At 51.0% G+C, this 25,718-nt stretch overlaps 2 protein-coding genes across 3 annotated transcripts in view; one reads left to right on the top strand and one right to left on the bottom strand.

Annotated features, from left to right (window-relative positions):
* etv4 (ETS variant transcription factor 4) overlaps nt 1-14,762 on the top strand; it is a 35,481-nt gene extending 20,719 nt beyond the window's left edge. For both annotated transcript variants that reach the window (XM_086195175.1, XM_086195174.1), the window contains exons 5-12: nt 7,045-7,174; nt 7,655-7,843; nt 8,314-8,702; nt 11,316-11,384; nt 11,923-11,970; nt 12,822-12,994; nt 13,846-13,947; nt 14,317-14,762. In XM_086195175.1, the coding sequence (XP_086051301.1) occupies nt 7,045-7,174; nt 7,655-7,843; nt 8,314-8,702; nt 11,316-11,384; nt 11,923-11,970; nt 12,822-12,994; nt 13,846-13,947; nt 14,317-14,544 (1,328 nt within the window). In that variant the 3' untranslated portion in view covers nt 14,545-14,762. The remainder of the gene's footprint in view (nt 1-7,044; nt 7,175-7,654; nt 7,844-8,313; nt 8,703-11,315; nt 11,385-11,922; nt 11,971-12,821; nt 12,995-13,845; nt 13,948-14,316) is intronic.
* A 159-nt stretch (nt 14,763-14,921) lies between these two features.
* On the bottom strand, nt 14,922-25,391 carry LOC147240123 (ATP-dependent RNA helicase DHX8-like). Its single transcript, XM_086195171.1, has 22 exons — nt 25,221-25,391; nt 25,018-25,103; nt 24,124-24,190; nt 23,936-24,027; nt 23,676-23,785; nt 23,234-23,551; nt 23,016-23,160; nt 21,992-22,271; nt 21,817-21,914; nt 21,392-21,539; nt 20,185-20,366; nt 19,905-20,099; nt 19,270-19,455; nt 18,974-19,184; nt 18,703-18,884; nt 18,464-18,604; nt 17,744-17,899; nt 17,492-17,629; nt 17,287-17,415; nt 16,995-17,191; nt 16,282-16,461; nt 14,922-15,464 (listed from the first exon to the last, which is right to left on the bottom strand). Exons 1-22 carry the CDS (start codon nt 25,321-25,323, stop codon nt 15,245-15,247), a joined length of 3,564 nt encoding a protein of 1,187 aa, XP_086051297.1. The 5' UTR covers nt 25,324-25,391; the 3' UTR covers nt 14,922-15,244.
* Nucleotides 25,392-25,718: the final 327 nt, after the last annotated feature.

The raw sequence follows: 25,718 nt of genomic DNA, 5'->3' as shown, positions 1-25,718 counted from the left end.
GCTGTTAGATTTTCACTGCTCCTCATCTTTTAGTTCAGATGTGACAGTTATGGGAGAGAGAGAGGGGAATCAAACCCACAACCCTGAGAAGTAAGTCTCTTAACATGGCTAATCCGACAATGATTGACAGCACACCAGGATGCCCAACCAGGACAAAAATAATGACCCTGGACCCACCACCAGAGACTTGAGCTGGGTCTCTGGTGGTGGGTCCAGGGTCATTGTGAACACTGTCCCCTGATCATGTGACTGATGCTGTCTGGCTGTGTTGTGACATCATTGATACTTGTTGGGGCGGAGCTTCTATGCTGCCATGTCATTCCTTCATGTTCTTCCAACAATGGCAGCTCACCGCACTACGTCCTGTTAGCCCTCTGCTAACTTGCGTGAGGAGCAGGAACTTTGTTGACAGGTTCTTCCAGAATTTCCAAGTGTTGTCAAACCAAATCAGTCAAACTGTGAGTGAAACTTGAGTGAAGCTCAAAACAAATTATTCTGCTTTTCATGGATGCAACAGTAATGGTGGACGACGCTAATGAGGTTAGCACGCGTCACAGACGTTGTACTAACTGTCATTGCAAGATGCACACAAGTGTTCAGGCCGACCAGAGCTAGACTAGAGCCAGACCAGAGCAAGACTTGAGCCACACCAGAGCAAGACTACAGCCAGACCAGAGCAAGACTAGAGCTAGACTAGAGCCAGACCAGAGCTAGACTAGAGCCAGCCCAGAGCAAGACTTGAGCCACACCAGAGCAAGACTACAGCCAGACCAGAGCAAGACTAGAGCTAGACTAGAGCCAGACCAGAGCTAGACTAGAGCCAGACCAGAGCAAGACTACAGCCAGACCAGAGCAAGACTAGAGCCACACCAGAGCAAGACTACAGCCAGACCAGAGCAAGACTAGAGCTAGACTAGAGCCAGACCAGAGCTAGACTAGAGCCAGACCAGAGCAAGACTTGAGCCACACCAGAGCAAGACTACAGCCAGACCAGAGCAAGACTAGAGCTAGACTAGAGCCAGACCAGAGCTAGACTAGAGCTAGACCTGAGCAAGACTTGAGCCACACCAGAGCAAGACTACAGTCAGACCAGAGCAAGACTAGAGCTAGACCAGAGCAAGACTTGAGCCACACCAGAGAAGGACAAGAGCCAGGCCAGAGCAAGACTAGAGCCAGAACCAGAGCAAGGCTAGAGCCAGAACCAGAGCAAGACTAGAGCTAGACCAGAACAAGACTTGAGCCACACCAGAGAAGGACTAGAGCCAGGCCAGAGGTAGATTAGAGCCAGAACCAGAGCTAGACTAGAGATAGACCAGGGCCACAGGCAGGCTAGAGCAAGACGAGAGCTAGACTAGAGCCAGGCAAGAGCTAGGCTAGAGCCAGAACCAGAGCAAGAATAGAGCGAGACCAGAGAAAGACTAGAGCCAAACTAGGGCCAGGCCAGAACCAGACTGGAACCAGGCCAGAATCCGACTAGGGCCAGACCAGGACAGTGAGTGCAGCTGCCAGCCAGCCTGTTCTCTCTCCCTGTGTTGACACGCTAATGCTTTTAAATTACGCTTGTTCTTCCATGCCACGCCCCCTTCTCTCTCTATCTCTCTATCTCTGCTTCCTCTCTCTCTCCCTCCCTCCCTCTCTCGTCCATCACATCAGCTCAGCAGCTAATGTTGTTTCAATCAATAACTTCCTTTTTAACCTTTCAAACCATCGTGGTGTGACCGTCTTTGGTGGTTCTATTGATCCGACTCCTAATCGGCGTTTGGCGAGAGTCTCTGTGTGTTTCTGGACATGTGACCTATAGGAGAGAAGAACCAGATCTCCGGATGGAGTGAAGACTTGTGTGACTCTCACGGTCCGGGTGGAGGACGGTACAGTCCCCCTGTCTGACACTGGGGCTGATGTCCGGTGAGTTATAGTGAACGAGGCCAGTGTGTGTTGCAGACTTCCAGAGGCTAAAGACTTGGCCGAGTCCCACGTAAACACTGGCGGTAAGAATCTCCAGAACCGCTTCTGCTTCAGGTCAGGTTTCCCTGCACTCGCCAGCACTGCTGGGTCTTTCATGGCAGAAAACACCTGTCTAGAGGAGGAAGGAGGAGTCTTCATCTCTGTCCCTGTCACTCCGGTAGGATCAGCTGACTGGAAGGTCTGACTGGCCCCTCCCACCCAAATGATTCTGTAATGCCCCAGGTGTCGTCACAGTCCAGAAACGAGTCTAACAAGGCAGGATGAGGTCATTTGAAGATAACATAAGTACGGTTTCGTAACGCAGCATTCGTCTGGATAATCATGACAATGCCAACCAGAATCTCACTGTTATGAGACAGGAATAGTGATGGAGCGTAGAGAGTGAGCGGACCAGGAGGAGTCACCAGCTGGCACGATTGAGATCAATAACAACTCTTTTTTTTCAGCACGTCTCCAGGTGCCGCTGCTGAGTTTATAAGCCACGCCCCTTCTGTCTTGTCTGCTGTGACATCATCCACATGTTCTTTTCTTCTTTTCTTCGCAAAACTTCACCAACAACCAGTATATGATGACTGTCCGCCTGTGGGTGTTTGGGTGTGGGAGTGTGTGTGTGTGTGTGTGTGTGTGTGGGGGGGGGGGGGTTTGTTTGCAGTATCTGATGAATGGAGACACCCCGCCATTATTCTTCTACTTCCTAAATCTCTCAGCCATGACATCACCTTCCACCTCCCTGAGAGCCAACATTTACATGTGTAAGAATGCTGAAGAATTCCGCCAAAAAAGAGAGATAGTGTGTGTGTGTGTGTGTGTGTGTGTGTGTGTGTGTGTGTGTGTGTGTGTGTGTGTGTGTGTGTGTGTGTTGGGGGGGGGGGTCTAGCTCCACCCCTTAAAGCCCAAAATAACTTTTCTGCTCCCACAGGTTAGAATCCAGTACTGGTCTGATGTCAGATTTCTAAATCTAAATCCTTTCCTTTATCACTGGCAATCCTTTCCTCCTTGAGGGGAAACTCATTTCAGCCGCTTGTATTCAGGATCTCATTCTTTCAGTCATTACCCAGAGCTCATGACCACAGGTGAGGGTCGGGACGTAGATTAACAGGTAAATGGAGAGCTTCACCTTCTGGCTAAGCTCCCTCTTCACAACAACGGACTGGTTTAGCACCCGCATCACTGTGGATGCGCCCCAATCCGCCTGTCAATCTTCCGCTCCATCCTACCCTCACTCATGAACAAGACCCCGAGATACTTAAACTCCTCCACCTGAGGTAGGACTTCCCCCCTGACCTGGAGTGGGCAGGCCCCCCTTTTCCAGCTGAGGACCATGGCCTCAGACTTGGAGGTGCTGATTCTCATCCCAGCCACTTCAGATTTGGCTGTGAACTGTCCCAGCAAGAGCTGGAGGTCATGGCCTGATGGAGCTAAGAGGACCACATCATCCACAAAGAGCAGAGACGACACCCTCCCGCCACCAAACTCAACCCCCTCCACCACCCGGCTGCACCTAGAAATTGTGTCCATAAAAGTTATGAACAGAACCGGTGACAAAGGGCAGCCTTGGAGGAGTCCAACCCTCACCGGGAACAAGTCCGACTTACTGCTGGCAATGCGGACCAGACTCTCACTCCTCCGGTCGACAGACTGAACGGCCCTTTGTAGGGGGCCATCCACCCCATACTCCCGGAGTACCCCCCACAGGGAGCTCCTGGTCATAAACCTTCTGCTGATCCACAAAACACATGTGGACTGGTTGGGCAAACTCCCATGCCCCCACCAGCACCGTAGCAAGGGCGAAGAGCTGATCCATGGCTCCACGGCCGCAACAAAAACCACACTGCTCCTCCGTGATCTGAGGTTTGACTATCACCCTGACCCTCCTCTCTAGTACCCTGGTGTAGACCTTTCCAGGGAGGCTGAGGAGGCTGAGGAGTGCGATCCTTTGATAGCTGGAACAGAACCTCTGATCCCCTTTCTTAAAGATGGGGACCACCTCCCCGGTCTGCCACTCCAAAGGCACCGCCCCGATGTCCATTTAGTGTTGCAAAGGCATGTAAACAAAGACATCCCCACAACATCCAGAGCCTTGAGATACCCAGGGAGAATCTCATCCACCCTGGAGCTCTGCCACCACCAAGCTTCTTCACTACCTCGGTGACTTCTGCCCCGCAGATAAGATGATCGGAGCCAACCGATAGTTCTTCTTCATGGCCCCATGCCCACATGGCCTGTCACACCACTTGGCCTGTCAGTACCCCTCAGCTGCCTCTGGAGACCCACAGACCAGCCACGCCCTGTTTGCCTCCGTCTTTAGCCTTACAGCTCCCCTCACCTCTGGTGTCCACCAGTGGGTTCAGACAATACCACTGCGACTGGCCCCAGCAGCCTTATGCCGCAGCTCACAACAGCCGCCACGATAATGGCAGCACAGAACATGGTCCTTTCAGACTCAATATCCCCTACTGCCCCCGGGATGCAGTCAAAGTTCTGCCGGAGGTGGGGTGGGCCCCTCCAGGTCACCATGTCATTGCCCACATGAGCATTGAAGTCCCCCAGGAGGACAATGGAGTCCCCAGTCAGGGTGCCATCCAGCACCCTTCCCAGGGACTCCAAAAAGACTGGGTACTCTGAACTGCTGTTCGGCACGTAAGCGCAGGGAAGCAACCCTTTCGTCCACCGGGGTAAACCCCAACGTACATGTAGAGAGTCTGGGGGCTATCAAAAAGCCCACCGCCTCTCACCCGGAGCAACTCCAGCAAAGGGGAGATTCCAACCCCTCTCAAGACTTGGGTTTTGGACCTGGAGCTGTGTGTTGTGGTGAGGCCCACTATATCTAGCCGGTAACACTCAACCTCTTCCACCACCTCCGGCTCCTTCCCCACCAGAGATGTGACATGTCCCAAAAGCCAGCTTCCATGTCTGGGGATCAGACAGCCAAGGCCCCCACCTTGGTCTGCTGCCCAAACCACAATGCACTGGAATCCTCCAGTTCCTCCTGTGGATGGTGGGTCCATGGGGGGGGCGAGTCCATGCAGCCTTTTCGGGCTGCCCATGGGCTAAGGCCCGATCACCAGGCGCTCATCTGTGCATGTCATGAACATATTTCAGGAATTACAATTTTGTGTTGGAATCATGTAATCTCACAGAGTGTGAGTGTGAACGTTAGTTCTGCCCTCTGTGTCTCTCATCGGAGCAGTGTGGAAGCCTGGTCACCAAGTTGGAACGTGTCATGTTGGCGGCTGGCTGGTGAGAGAATTTGTTAAACAGATCATGAGTTTAATTGGCAGCGGTAATGGGCAGCAACAAACAAACACACACACACACACACACACACACACACACACACTGTCTGATGCTAATTTACTGGATTAATTAATAAGCCAGAGAGGAAAGAAAGAGCTCTTACAAACCCTCTGAAAGCTGACGCCATTTCCAGGCCAGACTCTCAGAGATGGAACGTCCTCCAGAGCTGACAGACACAAACAAGGCCAAATACTACCAATACATTTGTGTGTATGTGCGTGTGCGTGTGTGTGTGTGTGTGTGCGCGCGCGCGTGTGTTGGAGGGGGGGGGCTCTGTATGAGTAGCGTCAGGGAGGGGAGTCCCATCACGTCCGTCTGGGGAATCCATGTAAATACTCTCTATGCTGCTGAAGCCAACACTTCTGCCTGGCGGCCATGAGAGTGGTGAGCAGTGCTGGATTTTCAACAGTTGGTCTTAGCAGCACAGCATTTAGTAGTAGTACATCAAGTGTGCTGGTTTGATTTTATTGATAACTTGTAGTATGATGTACACGATGTCTGTGTAAATAGTAAGCCACCAGAGTCAGTACTTCAGTCCTGGGAATATCGGTGACCCAGTGTCTGTACCTAATGGGTATCATATAATCTGTGGAACTGAACCATGATGCCGATTTAACCAAACTCAGTGGAGGGGCGGAGCTTGGGCAGGGGGCGAATCATTTCTGTACTGTGGGTTTGTAGGATGCCATCCAGGTCTGTGGAGAATGAGACGAAAACGAGTTCCCTCAACACAAAGAAATTCATCAAGGAACTTTGTTGTTGAACCAAACCACAAAACATTTCATAAAGTTGTTCTCTCAGCGGGATGCTGATTGTTCTGCTGTGTGTGAGAGCGACTGAACCAGCAGCTGCTGGGCTGCTGCCTTCGTCCGTGTGCATCGGGAAAACCTCCAGACACAATCGTCTTTCACGCTCGTCCTTCAACTCTTTCATTTTCTCTCCACTCAGTTCTTTCTGCTCCGTTTTTATGAATGGATACAACTATGTAATTACCTGGGCTGAGCTTTCAGTGTGGCCTGCTCCGTCAGCTCCTCCCACACACACACACACACACACACACACACACACACACACACACACACACACACCCCACCCCCCAGCTGGAAGTGCACAGCTGCTGCTGTTTACCCTGCCGGGACTAGAAAAACATCCTGTACAGTTCTCCGGGTGAAAAACTCCCCTCACATAATAAACACAAGCCCTCAGCACAGTTTGAAGCTCCAGTCTGGGGGGGGTCTGGGGGGGGTCATGGCTGTCAGGGTCCCCTCCAGCAGTTTGGTGTGTTAGAGATTGCTTTCCTTTTAGAGAAATATCTCATGTAAAGAAGCTGAATGGTTTAAGTTATCACACTTTCTCCTTAATTTTTATGACATTGTTACTCGAAAGCCGAGGACATCTGGACTGGAACGGGGGAGAGCGCTGTGGCGGTCGCAGGTGTGTGGCGAGCTGCTCACCCTCCGGCCCGTAGACGCGATGGGCTCAGAGCTGTGCTGTGACAGAGGAAGTCTGGCTGCTGTTGTGTCTGCAGGAGTGCAGAAGAGGGCGAGGAGCGGCTGGGATTGACTGCTGGAATGTGATCGTGTGTGTTTGTGTACATAGACGTCTCGAGTGTTTGGACGCGTCTGTCTGCTGCTCTATATTTTGCAGATGACTGTCATTTAAGTGTGTAGCTGGCGTGTCACAGAGATTCCTTGCAGACGGATATGTTTGCTTTTGTGGTTGACCTTGACTACAGTATCGGGGCGGAGCTGAACCGACCTGCGTCTCTGTTCTCTGTTGCAGCGGTGGCGTTTCACAGCCCGCCAGTCACTATCAAGAAGGAGCCGCAGAGTCCGGGCTCTGACCCCAGCCAGTCCTGTAGCCACAAGCAGAGCTTCACCTACGCCAGTGGAGAGCAGTGCCTTTACGCCAGGTACCACACGCCGTCCAGCGCTACCGTAGTCACACACAACAGCTACCTCAGTTACACCTAATGGCAAAAGTGTCTTGGGTGGTGGATCCTCGTAGGACGAACTGCACTGACAGCAGTGAGTCTTTGGGTCAGTGGGTGGTCCGGGGCTCCGACCCCGACTGAAGCAAATACTCAGGATGTTCGTCTCTGTGGAGGTTAGAGACGAACATCCTGAAGTGAAAACTGAAACTCTCCACATGAAGGGAAGATAGAAGACTGGGAATAATGTTGCAGGAACATTTTTCAGTGAAGGCCATTAGAAGGACATGTTGCTCCTCTGGCAGGGGCAGCATTGCTACGGTGGGTGTCGGTCAGCTCGGCTATAGCCCCCCCCCCCCCCCCCGCAACTGCCACGTGGTCGTATTGACTCAAACAAGCTTGTAAACTAGCGCATGTTGGCACATGTGCACTGACATCTGGATGGCTGTTCCTGTTTTTCAGTGCCTATGAGCAGAAAAGGGCTGTGGGGGGAGCCAAGAGCTCCTGCCCCGGGACCCCCATGTCTCCCATGCAGCAGCATTACTCCCCCAAGCCTGCCACTGCCGGACGGCTGGACGCTGGCTACATGAACCCTGCTGCCGCTGCCGCGTCCCAGCCGCTGCCCAGCAACACTTACCCTGTCAACGCCAGGTGATACGCCCACCCCACTGACATTTGACCCCAGCAGTTCCTGAACAAACCAGTACAATTTTAACAGAAAAAGGAGGATAGATTTTCATTTTATACGAGCGTAATGAGACGTCTGTCACTTCAGATCCTGCTGGCCCAGGTTCAGGAGCGCAGTTATGGAGGCATCACGAACTGCCAAATAAAGCAAAAATGCTTGGTGACCAATGACCAAATGGTCAACAATCCTAACGTCTGTTGGTCCAGCGAGTGAACAAGTAGCAAAGTTGTTGTTGATGCCAATAACGTGTGTCTAGTCTTGTTAACACATCATAAGCATCTTTTTACCTGTTGACTGGTGTTCTTGTCACTACTGTAATATTTCAGAGTAACGGTGGGATTTCTGTGCATTCCCGAGGTTTTTAAACCAGCAGCAAGAAACCGAGACCTTGTTGTGACGTTTGCTGATCTGCTTCTTGATCTCCTGGTTCCAGATATCAGGGTCCCTCAGGAGACCCCATGTGTCCTCAGTTTCCCACACCAGGCCAGGCCTTCCAGCGGATGCCATCTGCCCCGGCAGGACATGGCAGCAGTGGTGCTGGGGGAGGAGGGGGTGGAGGGCCAGGCGGTGGTGGCGGCGGCGGCGGTGGCGGTGGCAGTTATCATCGGCAGCACTCAGACCCCTGCATGCCCTACCTGCAGCAGAGCTTCAAGCAGGAGTACCTGGACCCGTTGTATGAGCGGGCAGCTCACATGGCAGGGCCCGGGCATGGAGCCCACCCCCACCCCCCCCAACACCCACACTCACATCTCCACCCACACCGGTTCCCCCCCGCCCACCTGATGGTCAAGCAGGAGCCCACAGACTACACCTACGAACCCGGTGAGTGACACCCAGCAGGTTCATGTCAGCAGCGGTCCGGGTTCACCTCAGGGGCCGGCGCCAGTAGCAGGCCGGACTGGGCCTGCGCCCTCAGTGGGCCGACACGGATTGTTTTAGAAAAAATGTTGCAAAAAAGGAAACAGAAAGAAGGCTGCAGTGGTGGCGTGATGCTCGTTCAGAGCCCGACGGGTCGTAGCGGATGACAAATGTTGGAGAGCAGCAGCAGCGGGCCGCCTGCAAGAGGAGCAGGCCCAACCTCCTGGGAACGGCCCTTCTAGCGAGTGTCTCTTGTTGGGCGACTGCAGCCGGGGGAGGAGAAGCTGCGGTCGTCGTCGGTCTGTGCAGCTGTCAGAGGAGGTGAGGAGGGGCCCGCCAAGCTGGTCGCACCAAACTGCCTGTGACTGGGGCTCCCAGTCTCCCCTGGTCAGGTTACTGGGAAGCCAGCAGGTCCCCATCAGGTGCTGCGGGGGGGAACATGGACGTTTAGCGTGGTGTCTTGGTTGTTCACGTTGTGTCGAGCAGATTCCTGTCAACTGAACCAAAAAGGCTTATTAGCTTTTTGCCTCCAAACGTTCAGTGACCCCCCCCCCCCCGTGTTCGCAGCGAACTCAAGAACAAAATGTCCAAAAGGCAAACAAACTTCTTCACTGTATCTCAACTCCCTCCCTGCCTGCAAAACTCCTCCTTTCAACTCTCTGACACTTTGCAAAGAAAAGAAAAAAAGTTGTTTTCTTTTTCTGCTGCAGCCACACTCCTCCCTCCTCCCTCCTGCCCCTCCTCCCCCCGCTGCCACGCTCAGAGGAATTTCATTGAGAAAATGGAGGGCACTGGAAAGACTAGAGTCCCTGGTGGAGTGCTCTGAGGTCTCAGGTTGCACCGGCGGCTTCCTTTTTCTGCAGGCAGATGAACTCATAATGGAAAAATGAGCATGGCCGCAGTAACCTGAGCTGCTCTCTCACTGGGCTGTGTGTGTGTGTGTGTGTGTGTGTGTGTGTGTGTGTGTGTGTGTGTGTGTGTGTGTGTGTGTGTGTGTGTGTGTGTGTGTTGGGGGGGCAGCTGCAGGGTGGGGTAGCCTCATCAGCAAGACAGAAATCTTTTCTTCACTGTGAATCAAAAATGAGCAGCAAGAAATCCAGAAATCCAACTTGTTCTGTACATCCTGATCACCTGTGCAGCTCCCAGTTGAACCCCCCCCCCCCCCACACACACACACACACACACAGAACTCTAAAGTCGACTTGAAAACACCATTTACAAACTGGAGTCATCTGGAGAACTCAGCCACACAACTTGACAAAGCAACAACATCAAAGCAACGCCATGTTGATGCTGCGGCTGACCAGAGGAAGATGTCGTTCAAGAGGGGGAAGTGATGTCATCTATTTATTCCTGATCACTTGAAAGAAATTAGAAAAGAGCGTCATAGTTACTGGAGGGTTGGGTGGAGGTGTAGAGAGGCTTGTGGCTGTCAGCTACAGTTGCAGGTGGAGACCTTTCACGTACGACAGGCCGAACGAAGCTGCTGCTGTCTCGGGTCACACGTTCGCGAAGTCACGCCCTGTCTGGCCGCGGCTCCCCGATGAGGGGACGCTGCTGCTGGCAGACATGTTATTTAAGGTGTGAACGAATGCTGCTGTCCCGGAATGGAGGGTTTGATTTTCCCTGATGGCTCTTATCACAGCCAGAGCACCGCGGCTGCATTCCCCAGGAGTGAGTCACAGCCGGAGGCCGCAGCGCTGCACCTTGTAGCTATTACGCTCGCCGTCCACAGTTCCTGTGATTGACAGACAGAAGAATCAGGACCAGACAAACATGGAGAGAAAAGAGACTCATGGAGGAACGTGGTGGAGCCTCCCTGAGTGTTCAGCCTCCACCTGTGTGAGGAGAAGTCATGTTCAGCGGATGCGCCTGAGTCGGACGCCGCTGCTCACTCACCGCTCAGACGTGACACCGTGAACGAAACACCCGACAACAGAGTCTTTGCTCTGTCTCATGCTGACACCGATGGCTGACACCTTGGTGTCACCTTTGTTTACCACAGAGCAAAATGGGTGTGGCTGAGGTTCAGACATCCTCAGCCTTTTCACCTTCAAGTGACAATAACCCTGTTATCAATCTGAAATGTGTTCATCGTCCAACAACGCCACTTCCTGTTGCCAGCCGCGTCCCGATTAGCCAGCACCACAGATGGAGCTGTCTCGCCATCCTGAGTGATGATTCTATTTCCTGATTGTTGTGAACTTTACACCTTAAACATCTGTCAGGCGTGAGAGAAACGGCCAGTTTTATCTGAAAAAGCAAACAGGGTTGGGGTCCATTAGGGGGCATTCCTGGTCTGCCCACGGGCCCCAGCCCAGGGTTGAGAACCCTTGTCCCTGTTCTTCATCATGTTTGTGGTGTAGAATGGGGGAAACAAAACGGTAAAGTAATTATTCTGTTCTCAGTGGGAGGGGTTGACACAGAACAACGTACACAAGGTAGAACCAGAGGCCCTTGACCGCCCCCCCTTCAAGTATTAATTCATGGTTGTTGGTTGTACTTGTAACTTGTTGTAATTGTACTTGTTGTTTGTGGTACACGGGGAGGCTGACTAATCAAAGGCTGGTGTTTCAGATGGTCCCGGATGTCCCTCCATGTACCACCACGGGGAGGGCTACCCGGCCCCCCAGCAGAGCAGCGACGGTGAGCTGACACTCATCCTCCATCACACCATCAAAGTTGTAGAAGGCTCCATGACGGCGGCGTGGTGCCGTCAGCCATTCTAGTCTCCTCCCCCAGCGCTGGGCCTCCGCTGGCCGCAGCTCTGCAGTCATTGGCTGACCAAAGTCCAGAGCCTGTGTTTCCATTGGCTGAACCTTGGCACGTCTCTGTTTCCATTGGCAGAGGTTCTCGCTTCAGCCCGGTTTAAGAATCCCTGAATAAACACTCTCCTGGAAAAAGCAGATTATTTCCACTGCAAGAACGCAGAACAATCCTGCTGCCATCGTTTATCTCACTGTTGTGGGTCATCATGGCGGTGATGACCTCAGCGTGCGAAAGAGGGTTCAGACGGTCCTGAATGAGGAGCAAAGATCCAGGCCCATGCACAGTTGCACGTGTCGTTGGCATGTCCGAGTCGTACCGTCACAGGTTGACCCCCCACATGGATGCGTTCACACCTGACTGGAGGACTTGGCAGGTCTGAAGACGCCTGACAGTCTCCCTCCCTCGTGTCTTTCAGGGTATCTGTTTGAAAACGACTCCCGCGTGGTTCCAGAGAAGTTTGAAGGTGAGACTCCTTTACCCACAATCCCTCTGCATTCACACGCTCCAACAGATGGTTGTCTTACGTAAGCGTCGCTGAGTTTGTGGCTCCTGTTTCACCGTGTTCACACTATTGCTGTGAGAATGGAGGCCGAGGGCTCAAGCTGGGAGGGTGAAGTCAGAGACGGCGACGCTGAGTTTCTCAGGTTGAGTGAACGTTTACCTGAATATTACCTGTGTTCTGGTCTTTTCTCCCTGTGATGCGTTCAGGGTGTCTACAGGGATCAGACAAGGAAGCGTTCGCACTTACTGACCTTTTCAACTGTTCTAGGCCCATCAGAGGACAGAGCCAAAGGACATTGTGAAGCTGTATGACATCAGGGATGTGGATGCAGAGGAGTTAGGCTCATTTTGACGATGAAATTAGATGGAGTGTTTAATTGTGGAGAAGTGAAAGGATTCTAAGCAAATATGTCCCTCCACACACTCCAGTCCTGCCTGGGCTCAGCCCATTCATGAGCGTTTGATTCAGAATACGTCACCACACCAACACGAAGGGCCAGATTAGATGAGCTGCTGATAAACCGGCCCACTTGCCTTGTTTGAGCATGTAGGAGGCCGGCGAGACGCTGGTGCAGTGATGTCATCTCCGTGTTCGCTGTCAGATAAATGGCAAGAAAATGACTTTGTTAGTTTGTAAATCTAAAGGTCAGATTTCAGAGGCGCGTTGAGTCACTTTTGTCACTTTTTGGAGGCTGTGGTTTCTGGAGATATTTTATTTTGTAAGACATATTGGGGACATAACAATATGAGAGACCATTGACTCCTGGTCCGTGAGACGTGTGACCTCACTGACCCTCAGTGTTCCTCATCCAGGTGAGGTGAAGCAGGAAGTGGGTGCCGTGTTCCGCGAGGGCACGCCTTACCAGCGCCGGGGCTCTTTGCAGCTCTGGCAGTTCCTGGTGGCCCTGCTGGATGACCCGGGTAACGCCCACTTCATCGCCTGGACCGGCCGTGGCATGGAGTTCAAACTCATTGAACCTGAAGAGGTACGTTTCTGCACTGTAGCCATGTTCCCTTCAGCGTCTTTGGACCCATTTTAAAATGTCCCTTTGGAGACGGTGCAAAGAAAGCATGCAGTTTCTGAGCCAAATAGGAGATGAAAGCTGCTCTTTGATTCGGCTCTGATGTAAGGAATCTATTAGTCATGTGACTCTCTCTGCCACCAGCATCAGATGCTCCCAAACTTTGATCATATCTGTCCTATAAATCTGGAGAGAAGAAGACGGCGTGATTGTGTGTCAGTGTGTTTCCAGGGGTGATTAGAAGTGACTCGTCTATTCTCTTATCCATCTTCCATTAGGCCACATTCATTATTCAACACGTGAAACGCCAGATTGATACACAAAGGACGAGTGCCGTCCTCTCCTCACATTTCTTTGGACAGGACATTTTTGCAATGTTTAAGTCTGCAATTTGATAGGATGTGATGATGGCGTCCGTTTCGGCGGGTCTGAGGCAGACAGGCCCAGCTGCGTTTCCATTATCTTTTTACTGTACATTAAAAATGAATGTCCCGAGAGTTTTACTGCAGCAATTAGGGCTGAGAGCTACTCAGAGATCCAACTGGCCAAGGTGGGATTCAACTGGTCTCCTCCTGAGTCGTGACCCCCACCCAGTCATTCGCTCACAGACAGAGGCTTGTGCTGGCATGGGGGTTGACTCCCTCAGCTGGGAGTCAAGCAGGACTCGGAGCGCCTCTCAAGCAGACCAGGGACTCGCATTTCACTGGTTATGTTTACGCGGCCCTGGTCACCGGTGACCTCTGCTGGTCACAATGTGAATAGAAGCACTTCTGTGTTCACAAGCACACGCCTCACCTCAGCTGTCGCCCCTCTAGGTTGCCAGGCTGTGGGGGATGCAGAAGAACCGTCCGGCCATGAACTACGACAAGCTCAGCCGCTCTCTGCGTTACTACTACGAGAAGGGAATCATGCAGAAGGTACAAAACGAAGACTTCACTGTCTCGAGGCAGTGTCCCGTCTTCATACTCTTCAGATTCATGTGAGCTAAAAATGTAGCTTGATGATAAAAATATTTCCATGGACCATCGAGATAATGAGATTTTAAAGAGGCGAAATTATTTGGTCAAAAAGCTTATTGTCTGATTCAAAGCCATAAAGAATAAAAAGCCACGATTGTGATATAAAGAAACAAAATTGGGAGACGAGTCAGGTTGGAGGACGCTAACTGAGCAGGTTAGCGCCTCCTGTTTGCAGGACTTCTGTCACCAGGCCTCCTTGGCCAGTTGTTGTCAGTGTTGCACCTGTAGGACTGGAGTCTGGCTGACCCAGGCCCTTCCTCTCCCCAGGTGGCCGGGGAGCGCTACGTTTACAAGTTCGTCTGCGAGCCCGAGGCCCTCATCTCGCTGGCCTTCCCCGACAATCAGCGGCCTAGTCTGAAGGCGGAGTTTGAGCGCTACGTCAATGAGGAAGACACGGTGCCCCTGTCCCATCTGGATGAGGGTGTGCCGTACACCCCGGATCAGGCCCCTCAAAACCTGGGTCCCCAGCCCTACTCCAAAGGCTACATGTACTAAAGCCTCCCATAACCCCACCCATCATCATACACGCCCCCTCGCACCTCTTGCACATGCCCACCACCCCATCCACTTGTATATACGGCTATGGTGTTTTTGTTTAAATTAATCTCAGTAGGGATTCTTTTGTTTTGAAGCGCTGCGTTCTTCTGGCATCTGAGGCCTCGTCAGTCCCAAACACGGCTGTGGTTGAAGAGATTGCTTAATAAACCCTCATAACAACACTCAGCCTCACGTTCTGCTCCTTCTTCTTCTTCTTCTTCTTCTTCTGGTCAGCAACAGAAACTCTGCAGCCTGTTTTCGTCCCCTAGTCTCCATTGATGCAGAAGCCTCTGACACCGAAGCACTAAATTGACTGCAACGTGGAACTTCAGAGCACCTTTTTATTCACACACAAGGATTCATTTACAGGAGAACTTGACGTGGTCATTTAGACTAAAAACATTTCTATGCACTGTGGGCTCAACTCTTGACTGATCAGAAATCCGGCTGTAGTTGGTGGATGATCTGAAGATCCCTTAAGTTTGGTGTCGATCCAGCAAAGTATTTGGATTGAGGAAGATATGAAAAGGGGATTGTAGTTTTATTAACAGAATAATTACAGGTTTTTTTTTCATACCGGCTTGGATTAACATTTATAAATACATACAGCTTTGCAAACAACCGCATAAATAAAGTGTCTTTTCAAACATGGAGGGGTTCAGCGGCGTCTGAAGGCGCGGGAGATTCTCCAGGCGTTGGGTTCCTCGTAGCGGTTGTAGAGAGGCTCTAGTTTCTGTGCCCTCTTCTGTCGACTGAGGCGTGTTGGGTCGCCAACTCGGTAGAACGCCGGCGCGTACTCCACCAGCCAGCGGGGGTCGATGGTGGTCACCTCTCGCATGTACTCTTTGGTGGTCAGCACCAGCTCGTGGTACACAAGCCTGCAGGAAGCATAATTTACAATAATGACACAAACTATGGGCTGCACTGTGGTGCAGTGGTCAGCACTGTGGCCTCACAGCAAGAAGGTTCCGGGTTCGAGTCCTGGCTCGGGCGCGGGACTCGAACCTAAACTTGAACCTGAACTTAATCCAGACTCTAAATTGACCGTAGGTGTGAATGTGAGTGTGAATGGTTGTTCGTCTCTGTGTGTTGGCCCTGCGATGGACTGGCGACCTGTCCAGGGTGAACCCCGCCTCTCGCCCGTAGATGCTGGGATAGGCTCCACCCCCCGCGACCCTTACTAGTAAGGAATAAGCGGAAGATGACGATGGATGGATGGATGGATGGATGGATGGCTGCTACTGATGATGATGAGGAGGAGGGTTCCTGCTGGACACTCCAGCATCCTGGACCTGAGCTAGCTGATGCTAACACTTTCCACCAACTACCAGCTATTGGGCTAAGCTAACTAGCCAGGGTCTCAGCTCCCAAGAGGAGGGTCTTTGTCTTCTTGTCTGTCTCTTGGGACAATGGATCATAAGATACTTTCCCTAAAAATGGCAAGTTCCTTGAAGGTTTCAAGTAATGGTGTGAGAAAGTAACCCTAAAAACTCCAATATGGTCCGTTTATCACTGACAGTTGGAAACTGCTGCAGCAAAATTTCTGATTTGAAGAATGACATCTTCAGAGAAGTTTGCAGGAGAATTGAGCCGCATGTCACCTACTGCCTCTATCTTGGACATGCTACCAGGGCACAGGATAGTCTGAAACTGGTTCTCAAAGGTGACCCAAAGCGGGACATGATGAGGTCTTACCATTCAGGTTGGCGGTTAAAGAGCGTGCTGGAAGGGTGCAAGTACACCACCTGCTGGTCAATCAGGGAACGGTACCCATCGTGGGGGTGTTTCCTGGCAGCGTTCCTGAAGTAGCCACTGCAAATAGCTTTCTGGACCCGCATCATCGATTTCCCACAAGACACCACATCCAACTTGTGCCTAGAAAATAGAAGACAACAGTTTCTATTCTGGCAGAGCGACAATAAAATTAAACCCATCAAAAACACAGCTGAGAACATTTGTGTCTGACAAGTTTGCACTGAGAAACTGATCGAACACTGACACACATGTGGCTGCAGGCGGGTCACAGTGCACTAACAAGCCTGTTTTCACGGAACTCTGATGGAGGCCAGAACAACAGTCCAGCCCAAGTGTGGTTTGACTGGAGTGGAGAGCGCCGCCAGACCCTGATCCAACCGGACCGAAGAACACAACCACAGCACAGAGGATGGTGGGCTCTCTGACCAGCTGTAACCAAACCAGTGACGTGGACTGTTGGCTGGGTGGACTTCTCCCTGCCTTTGCTCCTTCCTAGCCACCCTCAGCTACCATCACTTGTGTTTTGTGCACTGTGAAACCCAATCAGACGAAATAGAACACGGTTTAAATGAGGAAATTCTAATTTGGTTTGGGCTCAAACAGACTCCCACTATGGAAATATCTGACACAAATGAGTACTTGAGTACTGGTACCTGTCCATGATGCCCAGCATCTGCTTGCGGATGTCCTGTGCCCTCTTCAGGGAGCGAGCCTGGATGAAGTTCTCGAAGCACCAGGGGTTGGAGAACTTGTTGTTCTTCCAGGAGTTGTAGACAGCCAGTAGAGTCAGGTGGTCCCCCTCCGGCTGGAAGAACTTGGCCTTCCTCTGGTCCGCCTGGACCTGCTTGTCCTGCAAACACAACAAATCTGAGTTTGCAGAAGGATTCGGTTTCACCACCATCAAGAGTGAACTCACCGCCACCGCTGTGGCGTGGAGCCTCGTACCTTGGGCCGGTAGAAGACGTTCTGAACCGACAACATGGACACGATGGTGAGCATCTCCTCGCTGCAGCCCAGATGCACGGACATGATCAACATCTTACACAGCATCGGCTCCAGAGGGAACTCCGCCATCTACAGGACACATGAATACACACATCAGCTGGATGAGGATGAGCAGCTTCACCCTCTTCCTCTCTGCAGTACTCACCCTTCTGCCCAGCCGGGTGAGCAGGCCCTCGTCGTCCAGAGCTCCCAGAGTGTAGAGCTGCTCCATGGCAGTGATCAGAGTCTCCATGGGAGGAGCGTCCATGAAGTCGAACGACAGGAGGTCATTGATGCCCATGGCCTGTGGGGACACACAAACACTACGTGGTCTGGTCTCTCCTGGACGTCTGTCCTCAGACTTACTACTTCCTGTTACAGTGGTGCTCATGGATACGTGTGTGACGCAACTCCTCACCTTCAGTGACAGCACCGTGCTCGCCAAGTTGGTTCTCTGGATCTCAGGCACGTTGGATATGAGCATCTCGTCCCTGTAGGCCCTCTCTGTGTAGAGGCGGTAACACTTCCCGGGGCCGGTTCTGCCGGCTCGACCCGCCCTCTGCTTGGCCTGGGCCTGGAAGGAAACCCCGCCATTATTACAGGACTATGAACTGAGAATCTTGAATCATGATTAAGACACACATGCTGTTGACGGGAGTTGATGTTCCTCTTGTTTAACAACCACAACTAATCTGGCAAGACTCCTGCACCAGGTAATGATTTGGTTTCATTCTAAAGGGGGCGACACACTTGCCACAATGCAGGACCAGAACAAATCTGCTTCTGCCCCTGGATGCAATTCCACCATGTTACAATAAAGTGTCTGTGCTGGTCCTCCATTCCAGCAGGGGGCAATGATATGCAACAACATGGGGGGATGACATTGACTCATGCTCTTCTCCATAGAACCAACAAGTGGCACACATGGAACGAAAACAACTGCAACTAAAAGTTGTTTGCTAATGTGAGGTTAGCTTATCAACTCAGACCGTGAAGCTAACACAGCTGATCTGAGGTCAAACCATCAGGCTAGAAGTAACTGAGTGTTTGGAAAGTAGCATCACCAAAATAAGAGTCAGCGTCAGCTTCATTGGCAGCAGGTCTACTGGTTTCTGAAAGGTCCATTTCTGAGACGGACCTGTGAGATGGGCGTCACCACCAGCTGGTCAATGCCCGTCTTGGAGTTGTACACAATCTGCTTGACGAAGCCGGGGTCGACCACGTAGTAGATGCCGTCGATAGTAAGAGACGTCTCTGCGATGTTGGTGGCAATGATGACCTGGAGTAAAGCGAAAGACAAAAAATGTCAAAGCATTTTATTAAAATATAAACTTTGAGGCATTTAGTCATTCAACACTGATTAAAAAAAAAAAGCACCTTTCTGCTGCCGGGGGGGGCAGGGTCAAAGATCCTGGTCTGCATCTCGCTGGGTAGCGCTGAATAAACCGGCAGGATGATGAGCTCAGGAACGTCGGGCCCCAGCGACTTCATCCGCTCATACAGGATCTCACAGGCGGTGTCAATCTCCTCCTGTCCCGTCAGGAACACCAGGATGTCTCCTGGAGATGAAGAGAACATTTCTAACACCAAAGCTCCTTTTGTCTCTAGAGATACAGAGACAGTGCTGAATCCAAGATGGCTGCCACACCTGGAGGCTCAGTCAGGTGGATCTGCATGACGGTGATGAGGCTGGCATCCAGGTAGTCCGTCTCAGGTTCTCTGGTGTATAGAACCTCAACTGGGAATGTTCTTCCTGGGATGGTGAAGATGGGTGCTTCATAGAAATACTGGGAGAACTTGACGGCGTCCAGCGTGGCCGAGGATACGATCAGCTTCATGTCTTTACGTTTCTGGATGGTCTGAGAGAGACGGAGCAGGTAATGACACCATGCATGAAATCTGGACTTTTATCTTGTCACCGTGATCACCAGGTTATGAAAGCACCTTCTTGAGGAGGCCGAAGAGCACGTCAGTGTGGATCGTCCTCTCGTGAGCCTCGTCCAGCATGACAAGGGAGTACTGACTCATGTCGGGGTCCAGCAGACACTCCCTCTGCAGCATGCCGTGGGTCATGTACTTGATCACCGTCTCGGTGCTGGTGCAGTCCTCAAAACGGATGGTGTAGCCCACCTGGAACACACCAGGACATTATGAAGACCACAGTGTCGAGAGCAGGTCAACCCCTCTCTTGAGGAGGCGGCGTACACCAGCGTTCCCACACATTCTCCATTCTCCATTCACCGTTTGGACATCTGAGTCTCAGGAAACGTCGCTGTTCACCCCAAAGGCCAGACAGTTGCAGCCAGAACAGCTGCTAACAAACCTCAACTCTAAGTGGGTGCTGCGGCCCCCAGCAGGCAGGTTGAACTTTTCAGAGAACTGAAGAGGGCCCGCCGCCCTACTGCTCACTCACAACGTCCCGCTCCTGAACTCTGTCTTCTTCTTGATCTCAACCTACAAAACTTTTAGGACCAAGTCTGGCACTGTGGTGATGCTGTTGGTCTCCAGGTGAAGTCAAGCGCTGCTGCATCTGCTAACAGTCAACAGTTTGTAAGTGTAGAAGAACAGACGTCACGCACCTCTTGGCCTAGACGGCAGCCGTACTCCTCAGACACTCTCTTAGCCACCGACATGGCGGCCACACGGCGAGGCTGCGTACAGCCGATCTTCCCTCGGGTGGTATAACCCGCCTCTGCCAGGTACTGAGTGATCTGGGTGGTCTTTCCAGAACCAGTTTCTCCAACCACAATCAGGATCTGGTTGTCATGAACAGCCTGCGTAGAGGAAATTACATATGACACCAAGGTCCGCAGCCGGACTGTCACATGGAGAGTCTCATGATCTCACCAGTGTTCCCACCTGAACAAGCTGGTTCTTGAGTTTGAAGATGGGCAGACTCTCTCTCTGCTGCAGGATGGAGAGTTCCGTCTTCCTGCCATACGACACCTGGTTCCCACCAAAGGCATATCGCTTCCACTCAGGGACGTCCAGAGGCAGAGCACCGATGCCTCTCATGTTGGCGGCGATCTGTCTTCCATCGTCTGTGCAGGAGAGAAACATTGACCAGTTAAGATACCCTGAAACCACACTGAACAAACGCTCTTGTTGTAAAGGTCGCATCAGGAACACCAAAGAGACTGGAACAGGATAGTCGACTCCAGGCGTAGGAGGAACGGAGCGGAGGACAAACAGAGGCGAAGAAAAGAGAGATCAAAAAGTACTGCAGTCATTTGGGTTCATTCAACATAGAAATGATTGATCAATGATCAGCTGTAGCCAACGGCTGAGAATAAGATACATCTATCTATCTATCCATCTATAGATATAAATATATATGTACACACACACACACATATATATACACACACACACACACACACACATATATATATGTATACACACACACACATATATATATATACACACACACACACACACACATATATGTATACACACACACACACACACATATATATACACACACACACACACACATATATATGTGTGTGTGTGTATATATGTATATATACACATATATTTATATGTGTATACACACATAGATAGATATATACATACACACATATATAGATGTATATGTATTATAAATATATGAATATATGTATGTTTACATATATGTATGTTTACATATATGTAAACATACATATATTCACATATAAACATATGTATACATATGTGTGTGTATATATATATATATATATAAATGTATGCATGCAAAAAAGTATATATGTGTACACATGTGCATGAATGCATACATACATGTAGTATCTGTATCTATACATGTATTTGAACATGTATAGATGTCTGTATGTATATACATGAATGTATATGCATATACAAGTATGTAAGTGAGTATGTATACATGTATTTACAAGTGTATGTACTCATGTGTACACACCCGTATGTCCATATAAATGTATGTATATGTCTGTATGCAGGTGTGTATACATGTCTGCTTGTCTGTCCGTCTCAGTGTCCAACATGGCGACAGTATATCTGATGAGTGATTGAGACTCGTGAGGCAGCAGAAGCGCCGTGTGCTGCTTACAGTCTGGCATGGGGTCGGTCCAGTTCTTGTTCAGGCCCGTGGGGATGCAGTCCATCTCTGCTGCTCGAGCCGCCTGCTTCAGCTCCCGCCGCTCCTTTGCCAAGGCGCTCTGCATCATGGCTGCTTGGGAGAGGGAACCGTCGGGATTCTGACGGACCAAATCAGAACATCAGTGTTTTTGTCTCATGTGTCTTCAGAGTTGTACATGTATCAGTTGGGAGGAAAAGTAAACTTCTGAACTTACAAAAACTATATTTACTTTGAACTACGCCTGGAGTTTTGATGGAGGGAGAATCTTGGCGTTACTTCACTCTCTCCAGAAAATCTGAATTTTGGTATCAGGATTTATAAATAAGTTTCAACTGATGATGAAGAGTGATCGAAATGACCCGTCTGACCAGAACCTGGTTCTGGGTCTGACGTACCTTGACTATTTTGACAGGACTCATGTTGGTGCTCCACTTGGTCTGTCCTCTCAGGAATGGCGGTTCTTCTTCTACTAAATCGATCTCGATCTCCTCATCTGGTCGCGACACATTTACAGTACGAACGTTACGATGCTGCATGATCGTTCAGCCGTGAAAACAAGCGGGATTCTACCTTCGTCATCATCTATGTTGGGAAGGATTCCCGTCTCTTCATCAAACTCGGGGAACTCTTCTTTGGGGAGCACATTGGCGGCGATCATCTGTTTGACCTCCCACTTCTCCAGGTCTGTTATCTTGGTCAGCCGCTTGCGTTCCATCGAGTTTTCCTCCATTTCCAGGATGCTGGCTTCAACAGGGAAGTCAGGGTTCCTCATCGCGTCCTCCCCAGCTGTGGCGCCCAGGTTCCTCCTTCGGTTGGGGTTCAGGTCCTCGCCTGTCACCTGGTCTACATCCTGGAAACATAGGCACATTTTTTTGAATTACGGTTAGTATTTGTTACCGAACCAGCAGAAGGACCAGTGCCCCACATCTTGGTGAATAATTATTAACTACTGGAACCACCGGCCAGGATGTTTCAGTGAGGACAAGTGTGACGGGACAGGTCAGAGTATCGGCCAGGCTCCCCGGCTCCGGACCCACGTCCCTGTGTACGACACCGCTGCCATCACCACCCAGCTGACAGGTGGGGCCGGCTCGTGAGCAGCATGGTGTTTAACACAGTGGATGAATGTCCGTTTACAGTTGATGGTTCTGGTCTGACTCAGGTGATGAGCCCGTCATCGAGGAGCGGTTCCTCCTGAGGACGGTTTGTTTTCACAGACGAATATCAAAGGGAACCAAAACGTGTCACTCTCACCCCGACAGGTGCCAACAAGGGCTGTGAGGACATCTGATGCAGTTGAATATTGCCATGTTGTGTTTTGCTACCCTGTACTGATCCTCCAGTCCCTTGTGTTTTTTAAACTCTGGACCACTTGGTGACCCTTTATCAAGCACCAATGAAGAACACGTCCTGTGTTTGCTGGCCAGATGTGTCTGGAGGAGCTAGAAAGCAAATTCAGGAGGAAGTTCTGGTGTTCAGACTTGTGCATCTTGTCCTCCACCCCCCCCCCCCACACACACACACCCCCCCAACACACAGCCCAATCTGAAGAAGCTTTTCCTCATAAAGTTGTACTCCACAGAACCAGTCTCACCTTCATACTCAGACTGGCCTTGGTCCCAGTGAATGACAGCACTTTGACTTTCACTCTTTGACCTTTGGCGACAACATCGGACACATTTGCTATCCGACCCTCCTTGCGTAACTCGGACACGTGTACAAGACCCTCCCACCGTTTCCTGTGGAGCACACAGTTACTGAAAGTTCAGGTTCTAAGAATGTTACTGGTGGTTCTATCACAGGTCTACGCACCTGAGACCCTCCATCTGCACAAAACAGCCAAACTGCATGATGCTGCTGACTTTGCCGTGGTAGATGTCGCCCACCACGGGCACATCTGACAGCGGCCGATCCGCCGGTCTGACATCCTCGTGGTCCTGAACTCTGTCCTCCCTGCTGTCATCCTCTCTACGAGGGCTCGGGGGCCGGTCGCTCCAGCGAGAAGGCCGTTTCCGTCGACGTTTGGGGTTTGTTTGTCCATCACGTTCTCCGGATCTGGAGCGGCTTCGCCGGTGTCTGCTGTCCATGTTTGCATCTTGACCTCTGTCACCGACCTGCTTCTGTGCTGACCTGATGATGGATGCATGATAGATTTGTTAACAGAAGAGTCACGTTGTCAGGAGGGAAGAGCCCATTGGTCAGTTTTTGTCACATGACAGCTATCCAGTTCTTGGACAAGCATGATTTGAATCACCTGAGATCCACGCTGGTCCCACAGACTGAAGGCATCAACATCTCCAACTCCTTCATGGCTGCTGCTGCCACCTGCTGGTCATGTTTAACTGTGTGGTTGTGGGATGGAATCTGACAGACAGTGTTTGGAGAAAATGGCTCCTTGACTGAATATGCACCAACATGGTCGCTTAGCTTTGATGCCAAGTAACGATTTTTTTAACCATGAGATTAAAACTTAAAAGCTTTGGCTTCCTGTCCCTGGTTAAGGGAACATCTTACCCTCCACACAGGGTCATCTGGTCTGCACAAGGCAGGATACTTGTCCTTCAGCTTGTCCTTCTCACTCTTTGGCAGAACCTCTGCCTGGTGTGCTGTTATAACCCACAGACAGCGTCAGATTTCATGTGATGGCAGCAAAACAAATGGCGTCATTAGATCACGGCGTGATTCAACAAACGTAGTTTTACCTTCACTGGAAGGTGGTGACGGCCGCATCGTTTGGATGAGTCTGAGCAGATTAGCTGTGAGTGTTTCCTGAACACAATGAAATCTCCTTTATAGCATGTATGTACGCAATATTCTGACCAGACACATCAACATGACACAGAAGGGATGAAACACTGACAGTGAGATTTCTAATCATCCGTATGGGTGACGTGGTGATGAAGTGGGTCTCATAGGGTCAGAAAATGGCGTCACTCCACTTTCATGCAGCCGATGAAATGAGGAATGGTAACACTTATAATGTATCCCCCGATGTATCGATAATCAATGTCTAAGGCGATGTCACTGTTGTCGATTTGTTGTACCGGGCGGCCCGGTGGAGCAGTGGTCCTCCCTGTGGCCCCCCATCAAGAAGGTTGTGGGTGGAGCAGTGGTCCTCCCTGTGGCCCCCCATCAAGAAGGTTGTGGGTGGAGCAGTGGTCCTCCCTGTGGCCCCCCAGCAAGAAGGTTGTGGGTGGAGCCCCGGCTGCAGCACGGGGTCTCTCTGGGTGAGTCTCCATGTTCTCCCTGTTCCTGCTGGGTTCTCTCTGGTACTCCAGCTTCCTCCACAGTCCAAAGACATCAAGAGGGACCAGGTTAATCCAGACTCTAAATTGACCGTAGGCGTGGCTGGGAGAGCCAATGGTTGTCTGTCTCTATGTGTTGGCCCTGCCATGGACTGGTGACCTGTCCAGGGGGAAGGCTGCTGGGATAGGCTCCACCCCCCCCCCCCCCCCCCCCCCCCCAACCACCACCACCACCACCACCACCGCTCGACCCTTAACAGGAATAAGCGGAAGACAATGGATTGGTGGATGGATGGATATGTGGTCCCACCCACCAATGAGCCCACATTATGACGATGCTCGGCTACTCACTGTAAAATCGGCTCCATTTTCAGACAGGACGGCTTTAAACTCCTCAAGTGTTGGGTGTTTTTCGGCCAGACTGATGATGAATTCCGCTGTTAACGAAACACAGGACAGAGAACATCTCACACTCGCTGCTGCTCGTACTCGTATCCCGAGGAGCAGCTAGCAGCTAGCAGCTAGCAGCTAGCTAACTAGTCAAAGCAAGTTACCCAGATCCTTCTCGCTTATTCCCAGGTGATTTTCCAGTTCCGTGCACACTTTTGACACCAACGATAAATATTCCAGACGTTTTATTTCGTCTGAGTTCGCCATTTGTTTACTTGTGGGCTGCCTTCAGCCAGGAAGTGACTCTTCTTCACGACGTATCGAACTGTGATCTGTTTCAGAGCTCTGCCCCCTGTCGGCCAGGGTTAGGGCCAGCGCCGCACGTGTGACTCAAAAAATAGAACATGAATCATTTTTATTACCGTTCCTGAACATAAAAACTTGTTCTCTGTAGTTTTACTGTGGTATATTTTACTGTAGGACAGCTTTGAATATTTCAGAGGCAAACTTTGGTAATATTTCAGCAAAACTGAAGGTTCGATAAAGGGAATGTCTGACTTTAGATGTTCAGTTTGTAAGAACGTAATGTTTAACAGAGTCGGTCTCCACCTGAGGCACAACAGTGGAGCACCAGGACAACCACGTGGCGGTTGACTCCTTCC

This window comes from Aulostomus chinensis, chromosome 23 (assembly GCF_037954235.1).
Source record: "Aulostomus chinensis isolate RoL2024-O1b breed Wild chromosome 23, RoL_Achi_v1.0, whole genome shotgun sequence".
Lineage (NCBI taxonomy): Eukaryota > Metazoa > Chordata > Actinopteri > Syngnathiformes > Aulostomidae > Aulostomus > Aulostomus chinensis.
This window is presented reverse-complemented; position numbering and strand designations above follow the sequence as displayed.